General features: G+C 39.2%; 2 protein-coding genes across 8 annotated transcripts in view; one reads left to right on the plus strand and one right to left on the minus strand.

Moving 5' to 3' along the window:
- FBXO25 (F-box protein 25) overlaps window positions 1-23,914 on the plus strand; it is a 653,677-nt gene that overhangs the window by 178,833 nt on the left and 450,930 nt on the right. The window lies entirely within an intron of this gene.
- The window catches only part of ERICH1 (glutamate rich 1), a 97,066-nt gene that overhangs the window by 66,807 nt on the left and 6,345 nt on the right, over window positions 1-23,914 (minus strand). For all 7 annotated transcript variants that reach the window (XR_008209983.1, XR_008209980.1, XR_008209984.1 and 4 more), the window contains exon 2: window positions 13,746-13,937. Coding sequence is in view for 1 of the 7 variants with exons in the window: in XM_052697677.1 (XP_052553637.1) it covers window positions 13,746-13,937 (192 nt within the window). In the remaining 6 variants the exon portion in view is untranslated. The remainder of the gene's footprint in view (window positions 1-13,745; window positions 13,938-23,914) is intronic.

Raw genomic sequence — 23,914 nt, forward strand, 5'->3', positions numbered from 1 at the left:
CTTGACAAACATAAGGCTTGAAGGTCCCCTGTTTCCTTTAAAGCGTTTGCAGAGCCTTACTCTGAATTGAAGGCAAAGTGGCTGGGGAGCACACCCACACACTGCCAGGCAGCAAAAGAGTCCTGTGACTTGCGGATCTTATCTTCCCCTCCAAACACAAAGTCCTCTGGGGTACGCAGTTCTTCTCTTCTGAGAACCAGGCATCCAGGAAAGTCATCAGCCCATGGAACTGGAACATTAACTCTTTAATTCTCTGAGCTTTGCATGATGTTACAATATGGATAGCAAAAATCATAAAACCATGACAAGTTTTTAGCTCTTTTAGTTAGAACAATCTCAGGGACACAAAATATTGCATATCAGTTGCTGTTCATGTGGCTGCCTGCCACAGGATTGTTTTTCAGTCTTACGTCAAAAACATTACCGTGCTGTCTGCAAAGGCAGAACCTTTTACTTCAAGTTGTCAATAAAAGCAGAAAGTACAGTTCTTTTCTGCAGAGCAGTGCATAATTCCTGCAGCTTGACCTAGGCCTTCAGCAGGATTCCCTCTCTCCATACTAGATGTCATCCCAGGGAGAGAAAAGTGATGATGATAATAAGCAGCCTTGTAAAGTATAGATGTTCACTTACCATTTTACTCAAGTGGCAATTGTCATACACTAATGGAAGCTTTGTGCTATTTTGGTAGGTACAAAGTCTCTGCTTCAGGTGGGAACTTGGCTTTCACAGTTATGGAACTCTTTTATGGAGAGCTAATTAACATCATTTACTATCACAATCTAATTGCTTTAGCCTGCTTAATATTTCTTAAGCGCCCAATCTTTCTAACTTAACTAATCCTAAAATAATTCTTCTCACCTGAGAATACCAGCATCCACTCCATTTCCCCTATTATCTGTATTTTAGTGAACTGCAAGAGGAGAGTGACCCAAGCCAATTTTTGGGTTGCATTCCTTCCAGACACCCTCCACCATTTTCTGCATAAAATGTAACTGAATGGTTTTTTAATATCTCATTAGTTCATTATGCTATTTGCTATTGTAATATATTTTATTAGCACCAATAACTGGAAGGCAATACTGAAAAATTCTTCCACGCTTTGCTTCAGCTTTACAGTTTTGAAGATGTCTGCTGTGCAGTTTTGAATGGTTTCCTTGTTTAACAAGTAAGATGTCAAAGCGTATTATTTTATTCGAAATATCACAATTTACATAGATGCAAACAAAGCAATGAAAGAAAAAAAATAATTTAACATGTTGCCCTCCAGCTCAGAAAATCCCAAGGTTGTAAACCATTGAAGAACACTGTTGGGTAGCTGTACAGTATGCCTCCCTTACTGCAATACTGTTTTTGGCAATATCAGTTTAGATGGCATCACAGAATCACAGTGGTTGGAAGGGACCTCAACAGATCATTGAGTCCAACTCTCCTGCTAAAGCAGGTACCCTACAATAGGTCACACACATAGGTGCCCAGACAGGTATTCAGCATCTTCATAGAAGGAGACTCCACAACCTCCTTGGGCAAAATCCTTCTTAATTTCTAGATTAACCTTACTTTCTGTTACAGGGTACACACTTGTCTTTAAACAGAAAAGGTTCACCATCCTCCGATGATCAAAAAATGACGTTTTCCACTACGTTCCCAGATTTTTGGTAGAAGTCACGTAATACAGGACTGCTCCCCATTCTTAGGTTGCAAACCATTTTGCCTCTGGCAGCACCCAACTCACTTCTTTCCAACCTCCATTTTGACACTTCATGTCACCAGACATGTCATCATGTTGTCTTCATTAAATAGAGAAGAATCTAAGGCTAGGAGGCAGCTTTCTCTTCTTGAGCAATGGAAGTGATATAAAGTAAACTGAGTCATTACTGAAGTCTTTCCTAAGCATTCACTTTTCTATCTTTAAGATTTAATACTTTAAATAAATAAAATTAATCTTCAAGATTTGTTTTTGAATGAAAACTCTCCACCAACATCTGTTTCTTCTAGGCCCATAGCAGTTTGCACTACTACAAAACTAACAAGATGAACTATCAGAAGCAGTTTTCTCTTCCATCCTGCCTCAATTCCTTTGAAGAAATAGGACTAATATATAACAATCTGCACTTTGATATCATGACCACCAGGCTTGTCAGGAGACTGGATGAGCACAAGGTTTCCCTAGGCATTTCACTACAGGGATAGTAATTGCCTACAGCTTAGCATAAATGGAAGGTATGAAACCAATTCCTACAACAGCTCTCTCCAGTGTGGAGACTGAACAAGCTGAACAGACTGGAAAAGGAAGAAGGCAACCGCTGGCCAGCATTATAATTTGTCCTCCACAGTGCACTATGGTAATAACTACACTTTTCAAAAAAATCAGGCATACTTACTCAATGGCAGCCATGGATTTGGTGGGACAGACTCTCAAGCCTTTTCATCTGGTAATATTTTTTTGGAAAGATGAGTCTATCTGTAAAGTTCTGCCATCCCCAAAATGAAGTTGTTCTTTCTCATGCTCAGATAGAACTGCTTGTGGTACTCCTGTTTGTGCCCATTGCTCCTTGTCCTGCTGCTGAACTCTACCAAAAACAGCTTGGCCCCATCCACTTGACACCTGCCTTTCAGGTAGTTACAAGCATCGGTAAGATCCCCTCCCAGCCTTCTTAACACTTCTAGCATATTCAGATCCATCAACAGAGAAGCCTGTAACTATAACACTATTTTCCCTCTGTACTGACATCTTCAACTCCTAAAAATGTGAAGTACAGCTTCCAGGGGGCTTTAGAATAGGACAGAAGTCTTTGTTGCAGCAATTCATCATCTGTAATTATTTCTCAAAGACGTCTCTTTATTCAGCCCGCAGGCTCTCACATATTACCATTTTGCCTTATAATTTCTCTCATTCTAAATGCTGGTAGCTTATTTCTACTAACATATTTGCATTTCTTACACTTTTTAGGGCTATGTATTTATTTCACTGTAGATTGCAGCTTCTTTAGTATAATTAAGATTTCTGTCCACTAAATACTAGGCCTTATTATATTCTGATTTGTATTAAAAGCACGAATCCAATTTCTTTTTGAAGCTGACACAGGTGGAGGATGACATAAGAACTTCATTAGCTCCCCTTTCCCCCAGCAGGTCATTATATAGCTACGTAAAAGGAAAAAAAAGAACAAAACACCAAGAAAGTGTTTTCTATTACTTTTCTTTCTTTTTTTTTTTTTTTTTTTTTTTTTTTGTGGTTAGCATAAATGACATCACCATTTGTAAATTTGGTTTAAAACCCATTTCTAAATTATTTTATTTCCTGATAGTATCTCCAGTGGAATAACTGCAACAGCTATCAATGAAAACAAATGGCGAAACTTTGACTTCACATACTTTACTGAAGTCTGTAGGTTGAAAAAGTTTGAAGCAAGTATGCTCAGAGGACTAGGACACGTTAAAAGAAGAAAAGTACTTGGAAAAGAAAAAAGTAAGTATTTCCTCATCACTGTTTTTTCCTTCACCTTGATGGAAACTAAGATCTTCAGGAAGAAGTTTAGGTCAATGAAGATACATCCATTTTACATGGCCCAAAGCTAGAATGGAAAACTCACAAGAAGCAAGACACAACAGAGCTCAAATTTATTTGTCTCAACACCTCCCACATGGGTGCTTTTCTTTCTTTCTTCTTCTTATTTTCTTTCTCTTAAAAAAAAAAAAAAAGAAGCATCAAGAAAGGCTATATGATAGCTCATTTTATTGAAGATAGGACTTACTATTATGACTCAGTCTCAGTTTCATTACAATGTAAGTAGTAGACATTCTTTGTCACATTAAAAAAAAAAAGATGAAAAAATAGGAATGCTTCCTTTCTCCTGGAACTGCTGTACAATCTATATTCTTTTGGGAAAAGCAATGAAAACAAAGCACAATAAAAAGTGAGAATGAAGTAGGGAAAAACCTTGATCTAGGAAAGCAAGAGAAAGAATACTTTCCAAAGTAGAATCTGACAGGTAAATGGCAGTTTTAGAATTGTGACAAAAGAATGATCACTGTACACCAGTTAATATATATTAGGAAAAAGTTTGTACTGCTTAGAGTTTTCTAAAATCTGAAGATTTGAGGTAATAATGAAACACTATATAATGAATATGGTAAGCTTCATTGTCTTGTATACATCTTTGTTCATGACAAGAGAGAACATTTTGGTTAGATGTCTAAGAATTCATGTTGTATAAACAGGAGAATAAGGCTACCCAAAGTGTTAAGCTAGCATTTGCTCAATTATTTTCCCTAGTGCTGCAGATGTTGTATGAACACACCTTGTAAAAACAAAGTCACTCCTGTCAATCAATGTAATTAAAAAAATGCAACAGCACCAAATCTAAAAGGCCATGTCTATGATGCAATTAGTTAACTACACTCACTGATTAAGTGATTATGTTATTACTGGGACTTATCTGAAACTAGTCCAGGAAACAAACATATATATCCATCAGAATAGAAGTAAACAAAATTTGAGGTTTTTCAATTCAGCTACAAGAGGCATTGAACTTACAGGCTCTCATACTGATAAGGTATTTCAGATGTAGTTCTCAAATCACTTTGTCATGGCTATCAGACAAAGTCTCCAGTGACTGGAAAAAGGGAAATACCACTTCCATTTTCTTGAAGGGAAGAAAGGAAGACCTGGGAACGATAAGCCAGTGGGCATCGTGTCTGTGCCTGGAATGACTGTGCAGCAGATCCTCCTGGAAGACAAGGTACACAATAAGATGAGATTGTTGGAAAGAGTCAATGCACCTTCACCAAGGGCCAATATTGCCCGACCAACCTAATGGCCTTCTACAATGGAAGGATGGCACTGGCAGACAAAGGAAGGACAAATGACCTCATCTATCTGGATTTGTGCAAGGCTTTTAAATAGTTCTGTACCACATTCTTCTCTTTAAATTGGAGAGAGATGGATTTAAAGGTAAGAATACTTGGTGAATAAGGAATTAGTTGGATGACTGCAGCCAGAGGGTTGTGGCCAGTAGCTCTATGTCCAGGTGGGATTCAGTCACCGACCTGCAAGGATCTGTCTTGGGACTGGTACTCTTCAACATTCCCACAAACAGGGGGATTGAGAGCATGCTCAACAAGTTTGCCAGTGATAACAAGCTGAGAGGTACAGTTGACAAAGTAGATGGAAGGAAATGCAGAAGAACCTGGGTAATCTTGAAAACCAGAATGAGGCTCAATAAGGTCAAATGCAAAACGTTGCAGTTGGGTCAGAGCAATCCCAGGTATATGCACAGACCCTGAGAAGAACTCAAGAGCAGCCCTGAAGAACTTGAGGGTACTGACAGACAAAATGCTGGTGTTCTGCTTGTGAATAAATATAATAACTTCCTAGAGGTTCTTGGCAATACCAGGTAAAGTATTCATAGACAGGCCAGTCATAGACAGAAAGAGAAATTAAACTCATCCCACTGGTGAAGGGGATCTCTGGCTATGCAACACTCCTCAGGAAGCAGCATAGGTCCCAGAGATGCTGTCCCTCCAGTGGCTGGCCCTTATATGAGCCCAGGGTGGCTCCAACCTGGGCCTACCCCTTCTGTTCACGTGGAGAGCACAGGTACACTTTGCCTGTGGCCAGCCATGCTCCTTCACAGGTGCTTAATTGCCAGTTCAAGCCATGACCCTTAAGGTAATGAAGCTGGACATGTGCCAGCAGCATGCTTTCACAGCAGGGAAGACAAACTGTATCCTGGGCTGTATTAAAATAAGGTGGCCAGCAGAACAAGGCAGACGATTGACCCCTTTATTCTACCCTCATGAGGCTCCATCTGGAATATCTCATCCAGGCAGAGGGCTCCGAGCACAGGAAAGATGCAGAGCTGTTGGAGCGGATACGAAGGAGGGCCACAAAGATGATTGAAGATGGAGATGTCTCTCTCCAACCTTGCAACTCTGTGGTTCTGTGATTATGGAGAAAAACTGAGAGAACTCGACTTGTTCAGCTTGGAGAAGAGAATGCTCAAGGGAGACCACACTGCAGCATTTTAAACATGAGGCAGACCAATTTTCTACACCAGCAGAGAGTGATAGGACAAGGGAAAATGGCTTTGAACTGAAAGAGGAGAGATATAGGTTACATGTCAGGAAGAAACTCTTTACTCAGAGGGTGTGAGACACTGGCACAGGCTGTACAGAGAAACTGTAGATGCCCATCCCTGGAGGTACTCAAGGCCAGGGCTGGATGTGGCCCCAGGCAGCCTGAGCTGGTGGCTGGAAACCCTGCCCATGGCAGGGAGGTTGGAACTAAATGACCTTTAAGGTCTCTTCCAACATAAGTCATTCTATGTTTCTATTTCCCACAGATCTTATTTCACAGTTGCCAGCAAGAGTCCACTTCTCTTTACATTCAAAAATAACAAGCAGCATAGAAAAAAAGGCTGTGGAAAATTCTTTACCCTGAACTTAGTCAGTAACAAGTCTGTATTGTAAACACGTCCACTCACTTCAAGTTATGGTTAGAAGTTACAGTTGGTAGTAAGGAAATAGGAAGCAAGAATGCCTAAAATCAGAAAACAAAGTTTGACTCAATACCATCATTTTGACAGTGGCAGCTTAAGCACTACACCCCTCATTGTATAAGGGAGCAAGACACAACTTGTATTGTCATCAGTGCATTAAAATTAATTTTCAAATGGATGGACAGTGCAAATGCTAACAGACAGCAGCTCAACTTGTCTCCGGATTGTCTCTCAGCCCTTTTCTAGAGGAAAAGCCCATCTTATGGAGTTGTTCTTACAGAAGGCATTTTCTGTTTCCCTTCTGAAGATAATTAGTTTCCCTGTAGCTGACTAGATTTAGGTTTAGAGCATGTTTACACATAGCTAAAGCTGGCATTTTCCACTCCAATTAGACCACTAGTACATACAATTAAGTAAGCTATCTGTTAAATTGTTTTCAGTTGTCAGAGGAGCAGCAGATTTCTTTATGACAGCTAAACTATTTGGAGTGAAGATGCAGAAGAGTAAACATACATATGCAAGAACACTGGAAAAAGAAGGAATTGGTCAATCAGCAGCAAAGAAAAAAAAACACACAAAAAAAAACATTGCTAGGGCAACTGGAGACTAAACTACAAGTCTGCTTCCATCACAACTAAAATTACAGATATTAGATAGGCAGCCCACTCAATCTGAACATAGATGGGACATATTTACATTCTTTCCTCCCCCAAGCCCCATATCTCTATATTCTCCCTCAAACATATATCTGTCAGCTTGGAAATCTGGTTGAGCACTATTTCTACCACAGACAAGAGAGGTCATTGCCTTCTGTCAAGCATTCACTTCTGGATGCATTTGTCTCATTTGCAAAGTATAATAACACTACAGAAATAAAGCAGGTAGCAAGAAGAATTTTAAAGCCTTGAGATAAGACTGTGTGACAACACTTCATTTTATAATAATTGTATTTCCACTGCTCTTCACCTTATTCACAACAGACAGCTTTACATAACAATTAACAGCTGAAGTGATGCTGAATTCCAGAATCAGTTTCTAAAGCTGCTTAGTTCATTGTGTACTGCTAGAGTTTGATCTCATAAGTTTATGCACTTTGTCAGTTTGATCGACTAAAGGCCAGTGCTTATTGCACGTCTTTTTTCAAAAAGCTTTGTCTTCCAGGTGCTTCTGTCACAAGCCTAGACTTCCCAGAACATAATGGCTCTGGGAAGACAGGATTAGGCATAGCAGTCCAAGCATCCAAACTGATGATTTCTGAAACAGTATATGGTTGGCATTAACAACTTCAATGGGAAAAGTAAGATGGACAACAACAAAAAGCCCCACACCACACAGCTGTACTGAATTTTAATAGAAAATTCACATGTAGCATAACAGTACTGGGATATTTCACAGTTACATTCTACATCACACATTCACATTTTTATTCCAAGCATATGGATTAAATTGCATTTTTGTCTACTCTGATGGAATGATATAGTGCCCTTCTGCCCCTAATGAAAACTTAGGAATAATAATTTTTCTTCATTAACACTTGAAGAGGAGGAAACAAACATCAGGTAGGATGTTTTAGGTCCCCAAAAGATTTCACACTGTCTAGATTCTTCATTTTTCACTTGGAAAGAGTGAAAAAAGTGAAACAGCATGCTTTATATATAAATACATATATATATATTCCATACAAATATATATTGCATTTCACATGTATAGAATTATTCTTCAGCAACTTTTTAAACCTAGTTTTTATAAAGATACTAAACATTAAGCAGTAAATCCCAAGTCCTTTAAAAGGCAGCTATAATTCTGATCAAGAAAAAGAGCAAAGACAAAAGAGGCTATTAAAAATCCAAATTGGCAGGTAACAAGACTCTAGCCAGAAGCATGTATATTGATTTTGAATATACACTATAAATGGTATGGTAAGTAACTACTAAGATTTTAGAGCATAAAGAGAAGAAAAGAAAGCAAGGAACCATATAAGTCAAGAGAAACATCCTCTATGAAGTTAATCTTCATTGCAGGTAGGTAGTTCTGACCCTAACAAGGGTCAGAAATGAACAAAACCCATTAAGGTACAACATTTAATAAAGGCCATATTTCAGAAAGTCATTCTAAGAAATGCTTTCCCAGTCATTTGCCTGATACTTCTTTCAAGTAAAGCAAGTTTTTAAGCATTTTAAAATATTTACTACATTACTCAGAAACACATTCACAAGGTCAAGGAAAGGAAAATTAAGTCCTCTTTTTCGCATGAACTTTCATTTTTCCATTTGCTTTCTCTAATACTGCCACATAAAAAGGCTTAGGTTAATTACATGCATGCCTTGATTTTAAAGGGTGTAACGTAACAAAGCAGGCTATCTAAAGCTTCCTTAACAATACATCGAAGCAGAATAAAACTTACTTTCTTGAATCCTCTAAAACTGAGGTATAGCTCTAGAAATAAAAGAATCTGGTTCCTCAAAGGAAAAAAATGTTTAGGAATTCTTAATTAGTAATTCTATGGCTAAACAAACTCCTATTTTTGTTACACTCATTTACTCATTGAATACTGTAACAGAATCAGGAAAAAAATATCTTCTTTAGGAGGACAGAAATCCAAAGGAAAAATATTGGACATTGGTGGCTTTCTGCATTTTATTATTATTTTTTTTTTTAAAGTCCCTTTAAAAATATTTTGAGATGTAAATAACTATCCTCCCTCTTTGGAGTTCAGAAGAACAGGAATCCTCATGTTTTCTCCACACTATAGAGCTACCACCTTCTACAAGAAGATGTAAAAGTTGTTCAAAAGAGCAACATGTAGTCACAAAGGACAGCATCCCTCAGAATCTTCATTTCACCTCCAACCATGCCATGTCTCATTGTAAGCTTCAGTTCCAGAACTGTGCATGAAAATTGATGGCACAATAATTTCTGATACTAAACTTCATAATTAAAAGTTTCTTTCAAGATTAAATGAGGACAAGTCATAAACACAGTTCCCAGTGTTCTGAATACTTAAGCACCCTTAACTTGAGCTCAAAAGAGGCACATAAATGCAAATATTCACAGGATCAAGTTCCAAAAGTAAAATCTTAAAGTTTTATGGGCTAATAAATAACAACAATCTGGGAAGAAGGGTTAGCTTGTGCATATTGGTAATAGTATCTTCCCAATTTGAAAATAGCTGTTAAAGATAAATTGAATGTTATGATTCACAGGAAAAACTGTTATTTAATGCTAGAAAATACTTGGATCTTAAATCATGTTCATTCTAAGAAAATCCTCAGTTTCTTATTGATGCCAAATTTTTCCAGTATTTTTTTGTAGGCATAACAATAACTTCCAAAGCTAGAAAGACGACGACAGCTAGGCACAAAAATACCCTCAGTTTCCATTACCCATCTTAAACCACTGCTACTTAAATGATCAGCTTTTCCATACGTAGCCCATAACCTCTGCGCTACAAGAAAGAAGTTACTTAAAACAGTACAAGACCAAAAACTTTGATCAACGTACCTATCTTTTTTCAAGGCTACACGGTCCATGGCCCCAACTCTTATAGCCCATCACTCAACATACACTTTCAGTGTTCAATGCCATAAAAAACAAAATCACAACATGTAGATGATTATTTATGCAAGAGTTTTTATTAAAGTTGAACTAAACCATGGCCAGAAAAGAATGGCTAATGGCATTTACTTGCCTCCAATAGAAAAATAAGCCCTGTTAATTTGCTGTTAAAGGACAGCCTCGTTGCTTTGCTGTGAGAATCCTAAATAAGGAGGTGTTTCTACTGCGTTATGTTCTCCCCACAAGTTGCATTGTACCTGTACTGGGATTTTGGATCAAGAGCCTCTGTTTATATCTAGTGCCCAGAACTGCTTTCTTACAGTTAATGAAACACAGGAGTTATACATCACAAGGTCATCTAAGTTCTCCTTCTCACCTCCCACTTCAGTTGGAATCTGGGCAGAACTCGATCTTTAAGAACACACTTTACACAAATGGAAGCATTTTTGGCATCAGAAATTACACCAGTTACATTTATTCAATATTTTCATCATAGATAACAGGCTATTCATTACCTGCTTCCAAAGTACAATTATTTCCAAATTAATGATATTAAATATCATTTTATAGCATAAGCTTAATGCTTTATCAGCCTCTGAAATAGTGCCACTCTGTAGAGAGAGTACTACAGAAAAGTACTACAGAAAAGTAGTACTTAAAGTACTGATCGAAGAACAAACAAAATGGGAATCCAATAAGGTGAGATTCTCAGGCAATCTTCTGTCACCTTAACCAGATGCAATATGGAACAACAGTCACACAACCTACAAAGACAAATTCTACCACAGACAGATGAAAGAAAGCCCTATAGCCAAGCTAGCCATTCTAACAGACCAGGTGGGGTCCAAACAAAAACAAACCAGAAAAGGCAACAGATGCACAGAATAGCCACTGTGGGAAAGAACAGCTTAAGAAGATCATCAGTTCAATTCCCATCAAAAACAGTTCCAATTAGATTACATTTTCCAGCACATTGTTCAGTTTTTAGCACCTCCAAGGATGGAGATATCACAACCCTGTTTAGTTAGCCTATTCCAATGCTTCATCAGTCTCAAGACAGAATTACATTCCCCCTCCATCCAGTATCTAGCTAGAATTACACTTGTCACAACATGTTTGTTCTGTTGTTAAACATCTGAAAGAAATGTTCCCTGTATTAACTACTAAATAGGCATAGGAAAGTAATGAGATTTCCTCTTAATGATCTCAAAACTAAACAAGCTCAATTTTCAGTCTCATCTTACTTGTGATCCAGCACTCTGTACCATGGCGTCCTCCACTGGATCCACTCTAGTTTGTAACAACTTTTCTTTTACAAAGGAGCCTACTGATCACAGTAATTTCAGTATGGCCTCACTCCAAAACGGTCTCAAAGTGAAGTGCTAATCCACTGTGGTCTCACAAAAGGAATGATTGCTTCCTACAACCTGCTGCCATAGTGCTAACACAGCACAACACGTAGTCAGTCCCCTTTTGCTAGGATGCACTGCTCATCAGTGATGTAGGTCCCTTTCTGTAGAGCTGCTTCAAGCCGGTTGACCCCCTGCTTATATCAAAAGTTGTTCCATGCCACATATAGGACTTGGCAGCCCAATGTTAATCCCCACGGTGCGCCACTAGCACGTGGCCACCTTCTGAACCTTACGTGGCTCATCACTATCCTTTAAACCTGCCAGTCTATCTGATCGTTTACTTGCCTAGCTGGCATCTCCCCATTTTGGCAATAAAAATACTATAGTAGATTGAGTGGAAGATCCTGCTAAAAACTGAACAAAATGCACTGTGCTCTCCTTATCTTCACACCAATCACAGAAGGCAACTAAGTCAATCAGGCACAATCTGCCACTGTTAAAAGCTTACTGCTTCCAATCACCTTTTAGTTCTTCCTATGTTTGGAAATAGCTTCCAGAAGGACTTCATAATATATTTGCAGTTTCTCAGGTGCTCCTTCTTACCCCTGTTGAAAAGCAGGCATAATACTTACTTTTCCTAACCTCTGTGAGCTTTCAGTGATGACAGAAAGCAGCACAGCATCAGCCGGTTCTCCTGGATGCACATCATCTCATTCCACTGACAAGCAATTGTGCAACTTGTTCAAGTACTCCCTAGCCATCATCTACCATAAGGATTCCTTTCTACAAACTTTAACACCAGCCTTCAGGTTCTGGTAGGGCAGAAGACAAATCTTACTAGTAAAAACAGAGACAAAAAAGACACTATGCACCTCAGCCTTTTCTTCTATTTCTTCTTGTCCTCTATTAGTAGGTCCCTTGGATGTTGAGCAGTAGACCCACACTTTCTTTAGCCTACAAGTTGTTGCCCCCACCGTTCTTGTTTCTCCCAACATCCCTCATGAATGTCTAACTTCAGCTGAATTTTGGATGGACTTTTATCAACTCCATCCCAGAATACTCAGGCAACACCTCCACGTTTCTTTTGCTAAGTTGATGTCAGCTTTCATCTTTTCTATATTTTCTTTTTGTATTGTATGAGCTTCCCTCCATGAGGTTAGCAGTCCATAAATGCAAGTAGCCAATATCTCACAGTTGTTTATCCTCGTTGTTAAGAACAAAGAGCTGGCTATCAAGACCTGTGAAGGCGAGCCTTGCCTCATCTTCCCTTTGTGCTTCTTGATGCATTTGAAAGCAGTCAGGCATCCTGCCAAAACTGCTCACTTTCTGCATGTCAAAATAGGCCACTCTCATACTTTGTGAAAGTTATTCTTCAAGATTAACCAGCTCTCCTAAGCTCCTTTGCATACCTAGATCACTGCGAACAACAGAGAAGTCTTTTCTCATGAAGTCCAGGGTTCTAATTCTACCAGCCAATTCAGTTACTTCTTTCAGGACTTCAGTCTCCAGTCTATGACCACATCTGTGATCATCACTTCCTTATTTGCAAGTAACAGCTCTAAGCACCATCCCTAAGGATGCTCTCTGGAAACATGGATTTTAATTTCAAGTCAAACAGTTTAATTGCCTCCTTCAGTTATGCAAACTTTATTGTAGACAAACAACACAAAGCAATTCACACTTTTTCCATACTTGAGCAAAGAGCCTTTCACCCGCAAGTAATATCACAGCTACTTTATTTCACAACTCCATCATCTTCTGGCATTGCATCCACATTTTACAACCCATTTGCCAGAAGCCTTTTACCTACCTGTCAAAATAGTGCGTCACTTTTACCACATGCACATTTACTGAACATAATACTCTTCAGCAGGATATGAATACATTGACTGAATTGGCATTTGACTTCCATTGTGCTTACAGGCACCTGGGGTTTCTATTGCAACATAAGGGTAGGGATTAGTGCTGGATCATTTCACACACCTGATCTTTGGGTGCATCTCTAATAACTGAGGGGAGCTGTAACAATTAGAAAATTGTACTGATAAATAGATTGCAGAAACAATCATAGAATATCCTGAGGTAGGAGGACCCACAAGGATCATCAAGCCCAACTCCTGAACCCACAATTTCATATTAGTTACTGCTAATGATACATGCACACACATACACAAAGATGATTTTGGAAGGCTTATGCACTGACCACAGGTATTTTACGCACCAGTAGCCCTTTTATTTGTCTGCTAGCATCAATTGGATGAAAAGTAGTAGATACTACACTGTTCTCAAATAACTATATTAAAAGCATATTATCAGAAAAAGGAGCGTGCAGTCTCACCTCGAGATGATTTGCTGAGTGTCCCACTTGATGTACTAGCATCTGCTGACAAAGCCTGAACATTTTCCAAATCATTCTCTTTGGATTTTGAGCCCAGATTTATGAGAACCGCCTCCTCTTTTCCACTCGAATCATGTACAGGAGAAGATGAAGTTTCAGGATAGAGGCGTTTCAGCACTTTCTTTATGAACACTGTGGAGTAATAGAAGAGTTTTAAACAGGGAAAAAATAATCAGTGATTTAAAAGGTAGCTTAAGACATTGAAAGTACATGAAACCAAACTCTAATTGACACAAGAGTTTCCCTCATATCCAGTGCAAATCTGTCTTCAATAGTCCCTACCTCTCACATGTAATAAAGTTGAAGATTTAATATATTAAAATCCTAAACTGCGCCAGAATAGACCAGCTTTGAAACCCTAGGGACCACTAGCAAGGTGACTTATAAAGTGCTCTATTTGACTAGATTTTGGCAATAAATTAACACAGTACATTTCCAGACTAAACACATTTATTTTTAATTTTCTTTTAAAACAGATACTTTTAAAGATTTCTTACAGAAGTGTTACAAAGCTGCTTGAAGTACAGGTCTCTCCTGGGATAGTGGCATTACAATTGAATCACTCATTAAAAAAAAAAAAAAAAAAAAATCAGTAAGCTAAAACTGCTTAATCATATAGAAAAGCTGGTAAGCAGCAGTAGAAACACATGGTAATACAATCATTTCTACCAAAGTAGAACTGCTGTTATTTATGGGCTACCTTCTCATTTCACCTGCAATCTGCCACTAAGTCAAATGCAAGCATCATTTGATTAAAGAAAAGGAATATACGCAAAGAATTTAGTCATTAATAAAATTATCATCTGTATACGAACGCATGTACATTTCAATTGGTTCAAGTAACATTCTGTTGATTTTTTGTCTATTGCAGAACAATCCCAGGGAGGTGGTGGAGTCGTCATCCCTGGCAGCGTTCAAGAGGCGTCTGGATGACGTGCTGCGTGATGTGGTTTAGTGCTTGTGGTGGCAATGGTGATGGGGAGACGGCTGGACTAGATGATGTTATAGGTCATTTCCAACCTTGTGATTCTATGATCCCCAGTTTCATAAATTCCAAACCTTCAACCAGATATTGCAGGGAGACGGGGAGCGAGAAGGAGGGAACAGAGATTCAGAGGAAAATATCTGACTTTAATTCCAATTTCAACAGAAATTATACGGTTCATACAAGTGACTTGGTGCAGATTCTTGAAGTAACTCTGCTTAAAGAAGTTTATAGAAATACACAGTAGCAATTCACAGATCCCTTCAATAAATGGCCTAACTTTACAGCTGAAGAATCAGAATCATTGAGTTGGGAAATCCTTGAACTCCCAGTCCTGGAGATACAAGCTCCATCTTTCCATCATCTCCCCACACCGCCTTGATGATAGGTTTCAATTGTCATGTCACAGCTGCAGGGAAGAATGTCTTGGATTTTTTTTTGAGCTCCTACTAGTTTATGCATAATCACTTTTTGTTTGGTCCAAATTTCTTGAATAATCATTGACCTTATAAAAAGGCCCAAGAAAAGAGCTGAGCTTGAAGAGTCACTTGAGCAGAAAGCTTCATCTGAATTTAGTTTTACTACACATACTCCTGATAAAGTGGCATCAAATATACTGATACAAGCTACAAAGAGATACCCACTTCAAGAAAACAACCATTTTGCTGGATAATTATTGCAGAAAGACACTAACAAATCAGTATGTACCAAACACACTTTTTCCTTCTGAAGTTTCCTTGCCCAGGTATTCTTCCACTAGAAATACAAAGCCCACAATTACTGACTCCAAAGGAAAGAAGAGAAATAACCAACAAGTACAGTAAGACAAACCTAATTGCTTTGTGAAGAACTCTGACTCTAAAGGAAGCTGTCTAAGAGGTTTACCCTGAACCCTTTCTCCGTGAGCACAGCTATTGCAACACTTCAACCAACCCCAGATTCAGGCACTTGTACTGTACTGCACCCAAAGCAAGCACTTCTTTGAGATAATGGTAAATCTTACCAAGGAGGTAAGTGTTCTCCAAATCTGCTGTAGCTACGCTCCTTAGTAGCCACAGTAGATGTTCCACTCCTCACTTGAAGTCGGACTCCCCAAGTCATCTGTTCGCATTTCACTTCTCCCCAGAATGGCTCCTTTCTTCATTTTAAAAATATCTAAACTATACTCATATGCACATTGGCATTGCTTCAGAAGGCAACACACGAGATCACTTTTAATACACATTTATTCTTACAGACTCTCTTCATCTGTAACACCTATGTCTGATAAAGCAACCTGAAACACTTGCCCTTGAAAGGTACAAATACCTAGGAAGGCATACTTTCAACAAAAACCCTCTGGGTTAGAAATAAATGTCTAGATCAGTAGCAGCAATGTATTTACTCAGAAGAGATGTAGTTCAGCTGCCAACACAAAAGCTTTCTGGTTTTCAGCACAAACAAGGGGAGAAGAAGCTGGGTGCTCTTTACTGCCTGCAGCACTTGTGCATCTGACAGTGCCTTTGAGTACAGCAGGCATCTCCTTAGGAAACCAATAAGCCCAATAGCCACAACAGAACGGAAACAGGCAGCAATGACATCTAGGGCATAACAGTTGCCTGTTTGGAATCAGATATACTTCAAGCCTTCTGAGTACAGCAGGAATTAATGAACCCCAGCGGTAAACTTTCCCTGGGAAAATTTTAAAAGATGGCATTCCTAAGTAGTTAGAAAAAAAACCTGACTAATTTAGCTTGAGATATTAAGAATCCTAAGTGTGTTGCGGCCTGCAATAAACAAATAAATGAATGAAATCTGCCCATTGCTGCAACAAGTTTTCCTGCATACCAACAAGGGAATTAGACTGATGAAACAATATCTATCCTGCTACCCCACAACAGCTTTACAAGCACTCTGCTTTGGCTTTAAGAGTCTCTCAGAGCTGAGCTACCAAAACCTCTCAGATGATAGAGGATTCTGTCTCCTCGGGGTTCTATTACTGCAATTACTTAAAAAACAAACAAAAAAACCCCTAGTAATAAAAAATAATCCTGTTATGTCAACAAGTGTTGGCTTAACTACGGGAGGCTGGTCAGTGTCACCACTCAATGGCTTTTCTCCCCCATTTAGAACTCTCCCTAACTTGTTTGGAACTATGCAGCACCAGAGATCTATCTGTAAATCTGGTAAAAACTCCTCAGATTCTCAGAACTCAGAGAAGACTGAAGAAAATGCATGGAGCAAAGTATCTATCAGAGAAATAACTTTCTTATCAGAGCTCCAAAACAGAATAAGACTCACTTTTACCATTCCAGTAGCACAGCTATGTAAACATATTTATTTCTGTTGTTTTCCATTAGGGATTACTGAGGAAAGATCTATGCTGATTTGTACTCTCTTTCAAGAAAGCGATCCAGGAACACTTTACTCTTGATAGCAGATGGATGTTTCTTAACCACCATAAGCAATTTTGAGATATGCTTCTGAATGATCTAATTAATTCTTTATAAAGCACAGAAAAGTTAAGGATATGGTATTCAGAATCAGAACTAAAAAAAGTCACCACATTTATATACAATGCTCACACTTAAGACATAAATGATTTAATATTTCCCACTAAGCTTCAGAAGATATTCTTGAAAATTGTAGTGTTTCGGTCTGGGAGAGAAAGAATAGTTTAAGGGGAATTATCTCCAGAACTGAGCCTGAACTTGAACAAGAAAGAAAGATGAACAGCAATATGAAGCCAATTACAAGGAAGAAGGAGAGCCCTGCTGCAAGAAATACAGCAAACGTATCAGTGCTCTCAGTTCTGGAGTTTGCTTTGTTCTAACAGATGAGAAATCGCAAGTGAGAGAAGGAAGCAAAGAATTTTAAGGGCAAAGAATGGCAGTGGTGTAGATGTGCCAAAAGGAACAATGTACATAAGCAACAGCACTTCATTGCTTTCAATAATCCTAATTTCCCAGAAAGCAAAAGGACATCCATATGTTTCATAGGATATAGGCTAAGCAAGAATTAATAAAGGCACACTTAAGTATCCAAAGGTGGGCTGTAAGAAAGAAGGGGACAGTGTCTTTAGCAGGGTCTTTTTGATAGAAGAAGACTTTTTTTTTTATTTTCTATTTTTTTTTTTTTTAAATAAGGGCAGTGAAGCACTGAAGCAGGCTATCAGAGAGGCAATGGATGTCCCACCCTGGAGACACTTCAGGTCAGGCTCAACAGGGCTCTGAGTTTGGCCAATGCACAACAGGTCTTGAAAAGCTACCAAAGTAGTTTATCACGGCTCTGATCCTCTGAGGTACAATTGACAACACATTATTTGCAATGTGCCAAAAATTAAAGATGCGTTCTGAGTTCTATTGAGAATGTATATTGCAATGCATAGAAGAATGTCTCCATAGCTATGTGTCACTGAAGAAAGATGACTCTGAACATTCGGCCACACTATGACAACAGATGGAAGTTTGAAGCCTCTACCCTTGATGAACACAGCTCAGGGGTCTCCATGTCTTGGAGCTCTCTGTTAATCACACTGGAATTTGACACTGTCTCCCACAGCATTCTCCTGGGGAAGTTGGCAGCTCATGGCTTAAACAGGTGTACGGCTTGCTGGATAAAAAACCGGCTGAATGGCCAAGCCCAGTGGTGGCAAATGGAGTTAAATCTAGACGCAAAGAGCAGCGTGTCCCAGGAGTGAGTGTTGGGACCGGTCCTGTTCAATATCTTCATCGGTTATTTTGACAAGGGGACACAGTGCACTCTCAGCAAGTTCAAAGATGACACCAAGCTAGGAGGAAGTGCTGGTCTGCCTTATGGTAGGAAAGGCCTACAAAGGGATCTGGACAGACTGGCTCAAAGAACTGATGCCAACAGGATGAGCTTCAACATGACCAACTGCCAAGTCCTGCACTTTCGATCACAATAACCTCATCCAAGTGGCTGGAAAGCCACGTGGCAGAAAAGTACCAGGAGTCACTGGCTAACAGCCAGCTGAACATGAGCCAGCAGTGTGCTCAGGTGGGCATTAGGTTTTCATGGGCCCACTTCTCCAGCCTGTCCAGGTCCCTCTGGTTGGCTTCCGTCCAATGTGTTGACAGCACCACTCAGCTTGGTGTCACCTGCAAACTTGCTGAGGATGCACTCGATGCCAATGTCTGTGTCATTGATGAAGATGCTGTAGAGCACCGGTCCCAAGACCGACCCCTGAGGGACATCGCTTGTGACCGGCCTCCACTCTGACACAGAACCATTGATCACAACCCTTTGGCTGCGTCCAGCCAGCCAGTTCCTAATCCATCAAACAGTCCATCCTTCAAATCCACACCTCTCCACAATCTTAGAGATCTTTTCCAACCTTAATGATTCTGTGATTTTAATTACTTGTTCTTTTAGTTCAGTGTCACATGTGGGAAGATTTGTCCATCGCCAGCATCTTCAGAATCCAAACATGAGTGCACACAACTGTGGAGAACTGCTTGCCACATTTTTTGTCCTCTTTTTTAAGAAGGCGACAGGACTTTAATATTGCAATGGATAAGTTTTGTTTATATCACTGATACACGTTGTTGAAATCAAGCTACCAAAGGGGATAAAAGCATTACTCTTCCTGTAATCATCAACTAAAAATGACTCTGCATGCTGGGTGTACTTGAATTTGCCAGACCCCAGACTGTGCACGTTTGAGGTCCATGTGGTAGTGAAGTAGTGGAGAGTCACAGCTGTGAGTGTTGCACCAATGTAGTTCAAAATTACACAAGGGAAATCTTATTACAGATATGGAGGGGGAAAAAAAAAAAAAAAAAAAAAAAAAAAAAAAGGGAGGCAATGCACAGTAATACTATTAACAGAAATACCTGGCACAATTTCTAAGAGAATCTTTGCTCCTCTGCTGCAGGGAAAGACCAAGCTAGACTGACACTGCCTCTGTTAACAAGGTTATAAAGATTAAAGAGAAAAATGGAGCCTTAAGAACTACATTTTTCTTGGGGTAGCCTCGATGCTTATGAGCATCCTCCTGCCCAGGGAGGTGGTGGAGTCGCCGTCCCTGGTTGTGTTCAAGAGGCACCTGGATGAGGAGCTACGAGATACGGTTTAGTAGCTTGTGGTACTAATAGGAATAGGAGGGTGGTTGGACTAGATGATCTTGCAGGCTGTTTCCAATCTTGTGATTCTGTGAAGACAAGCAAAAATTCTTAAGTAGAGATTAATAAACCAGAGGTGACTATGCAAGAAAACCTGTGTGTATTACCAATCACGACAGAGACTCAGCCACCAGGGTGATTAAAGTTGTGTGTAATGACAGTGTGATCCAGATCCTACTGAGCCAAACAGTTTTTAATGAGACAGGAAAATGTATTGCATTAAAATACAACTCCAGAAAGATCTCATTGGAAACACCGTGCAAATTTAAGTCTGCTGTATAGAGAAGTTTCTACAATAACCAGCAAGACACAGAAGAACACAAATCCTGAGCTGTTTAGCATGAGCAAAGAAATGTAAGAAGAACTTCAAGTATGAAATAGTAGGAAGTGTTATGTAGCTCAAGAATAAGGCTGTATAAGACCAGGTCACAAAAATACTAATGATATATAAGAACTGCCAAGCTAAGTGCAATGATAGACATCTAGAAGATTTTCTACAATCTTCTCATAAACAAAATAAAATAAGACAGTTATTAAACCTCTTTCATTGAACTCTAAACTTCTATAAAAGCTACAGGGCTGTTTCCAACAAAAAAGACTAGAACAAACTCCTAAAGTTACTTTCAATCTTGTGTTCTTCAAGAGTTACTCCAGGGATCCTTACAGCCAACTACTGACATGCTAAAGAACTAAGCCAAAAGATTAGGTACATACAATCCCTCCAGGTCCCATATTAGTTAAAAACAACTAGGAAAAAAAGTTTCTTAGTTATCACCAAGGGAAACAAAGTTTTCCAAATGCTACAGTAGATGTATTACATAAAATGAAAACGGAATCTGGATTCATTACATACATACAGGTAAACTCAGACCATCAAGAATCTGAAGCAAGTCTCTGAAGATAAAGCCAACAGAAAGAAGACATGACACCAACAATATTGATTAAACTGACTTTCATAGTTATTAATGGTTCACAAGACAGGCATTCTTGACAAAAAAAAAAAAAAAAAAAAAAAAAAAAGCTGAGTTACACTGAATGCTAGTGAAATAACCAAGATCCCAAACTTTGCTTACATGCAACCCTACCTCCTTCCCCCTGACTCTAGCAGTACATAAGCCACAGTCATACTTACAAGCAGTAAATAAAAATGCATATGGCCAGCAGTTAAAACATTAGAGTGAGACTTTGCTCTACTTCCTCACAAGAATCCTATAGACTTCAAGTTTTCTACTTAAAGGAAAGGCAGCCCAATTTGTCCTACAGTAGTTATAAGCACCAGTTTAAACAGTCAATAATAGAGAACAGTAATCTCTACTTTCATTCAAAAAAATAACTGTATTTAAAGTGTGGATCTTCTTTATGATTTTATTATATGCTTAAGTCATTTTACAGCAAAGTACATGGTTTCTGTTGTACTTCTATGGCTTCAAACAAAAGCACTGGAGTCTTGCAGCCAATGCAGAAAACTGTAAACACCATACAAAGAGAAGAGTTGATGCATCCTTTAAGAAAATTTCAATTCTGATATACCTACAAACATAAAACCATACATACTGATATACCTACAAACCCAAACCCATACATTCTTTAGTCTTCTGAATTCATTTTCCATTTAGATTTCAGAAGTGAAACAAGTTTGCTTTCCAGATTAAGATGCACAATGCTACTAAAGCAAACGGCCTGTAACCGATAAAAACTGGATTTTCCTACTTCATGATTGAGCTGAAGCAACTCTCAAAAGGTGCATATTTCCAGGAACTACCCAGCAACAACAACAACAAGCCAACATTTTCAGGAAGGAAAACAACTTGTAACAGGTAGTAAGCTGCTAAGTGGCTAATACTTGACAACTCGCCTATGTAAACAGTGAAGTACAAATATATCAGAAAACTGAAAAAGCACTCCGTGCCTGCAGTTTGACATCACAGAAGGAAAACAAACTTCAGGAGAAAGTATAGAGCACATTGGGTAGAGATACAAATGAATATCCAGGATCTTTCTGCCTAAGAAGAAAAAGCCTTCCTTCGGTTAAATGTATTGTTTGGTATCTAAGTGTTCAGCTGACACCATTAAGTTTCTTGTCTTATGTACGTGTGCAACCTACCCACAGTTGCACATGTGCCAATACAGGAATAGCACTGCAGATTTACAGAGATTCTCCTGGGGTTGACAGCACAACTGAAAACCCAGTTAGCACTACAGATTATGGCAAAAATACTTTCAATAATTGAACAAATAACGTTCTGATCAGCATCAGAAGTGTTCCTGTCCAGCTGAGTGTAGGAGGAGACTGCGTCCTCAAGAAACATTTCTGTGGAGAACGCTTGCTTTTGGCTACGTGCCACGTATGCTGTAAGCACCCCCGCAGCGCTTCTCAATTGGTTGCCTGCTGCCTACTCACATGTAAGTTGGGCAGCACGAATAAAACAAATGGCACCAGGAGCAACAAACACAGAGCTCTGAGAGGCTCACGACTCGCCCTACTTGATCTCTCTCCTACTAACAGTAGTGCTGTGCAAATTGGGAAGTCAGGAGTTTCTTCTGAAACCATCTCATGTGCAAGATAGGTTAACTCATTATTTTGGCTAATGCAGAGAAGAAAAGAGTACAGCAGAACAGAAGACAACGGAATGAACAGAATGTTTGGATAAGACTTCATCAAAATGTTCAGTTCGTCTCTGTTAGCACAGAATTATTCTCCAATATTCAACAGAATTATAATCTTTGAAGGATCTGTTGTTCTCCAAGTATCATACCACCTACAAAGGCTATTTTGGGATACTTATTTTACAGAACTGCCACAAAATCACAGGCCAGCTAAGGCAAGAAAGGACCTCCAGACATCATTTAATGCTCAAACTAGGTCAGCTAGAGCAGCTTGCATAGGGCCATGGTTTATATCAGGTGTAAGAATCATAGAATGGCCAGGGTTGGAAGGGACCTCAAGGATCATGAATCTCCAATCCCCCTGCCACAGGCAGGGCCACCAACCTCCCCATTTAATACTAGACCAGGCTGCCCAGGGCCCCATCCAACCTGGCCTTGAACACCTCCAGGGACGGGGCATCCACAACCTCTCTGGGCAGCCTGTTCCAGCACCTCACCACTCTCTCTGTAAAGAATTTCCCCCTGATACCTCAATCATCATTGCTTCTCTAATCATAGTCAACTCTCAACCAGGACACTCAGTGAGACCACTTGCAGAAGAAAAAAAATAAAAGATAGATGGATTTCACTAAGACCTGAAGAGACAGGGAATAAAGTATTTTAAGAGATCACTACATACAGAAAACATCAGCCAGATTGTCATTTTTACCAGCTAGCAGATAGAAAACTGATAAGGACTTCTGGCTAGGAGGTGTTTTCCATTCCCTTAAACCATTTTCAACAATGCTTACTTCATCTTTTATCATACAATATGGACATTCGTATTTTAGGTCTTTTGTACTTCTGAAGGAGTTGCTCAACTGGCCAAGCTGATCGACTTCTTATTTATTTGGCCTAGCATGCAGAGCTATAGCTAAGAATCAGCGCAAGTTCCAAAAAGACAAAAGATACCCTGCTTATACTGCACAGTACAAACAACATGCAGTTGCAGTTACAACATCTATTGATAGACATGTGCAAGACATCACACTGTTTACACATTAACCGCCCCTCCAAGAAAACTGAAGAGTATTCAGCTGGCCAGTCACTTAGCATCTAAAATGCTTTCACTAGGGATTAAACTGTAGAGGCCCTATTACCGTCAATGGAAATCAATGCACAGCACATCTGATAAGAAAGTTTCATAATACAAGAAGAGCCACATATACATTGCTTCCAGATAAAAGCAAAGCCACAAATCATCAGTTCAAAGACAATCTTCCAGTCAAGTTCACTCACATGTAACTATCAACAGACAAACATATATACAACTTTCCCATTTTTGAAATGGATATGACGAAGAGAATAAGTATACTATGAATACAATTACACACCATGTTGCCTAAGCATTCACA

This window comes from Tympanuchus pallidicinctus, unplaced genomic scaffold (assembly GCF_026119805.1).
Source record: "Tympanuchus pallidicinctus isolate F22 unplaced genomic scaffold, pur_lepc_1.0 scaffold1, whole genome shotgun sequence".
Classification (NCBI taxonomy): Eukaryota; Metazoa; Chordata; class Aves; order Galliformes; family Phasianidae; genus Tympanuchus; species Tympanuchus pallidicinctus.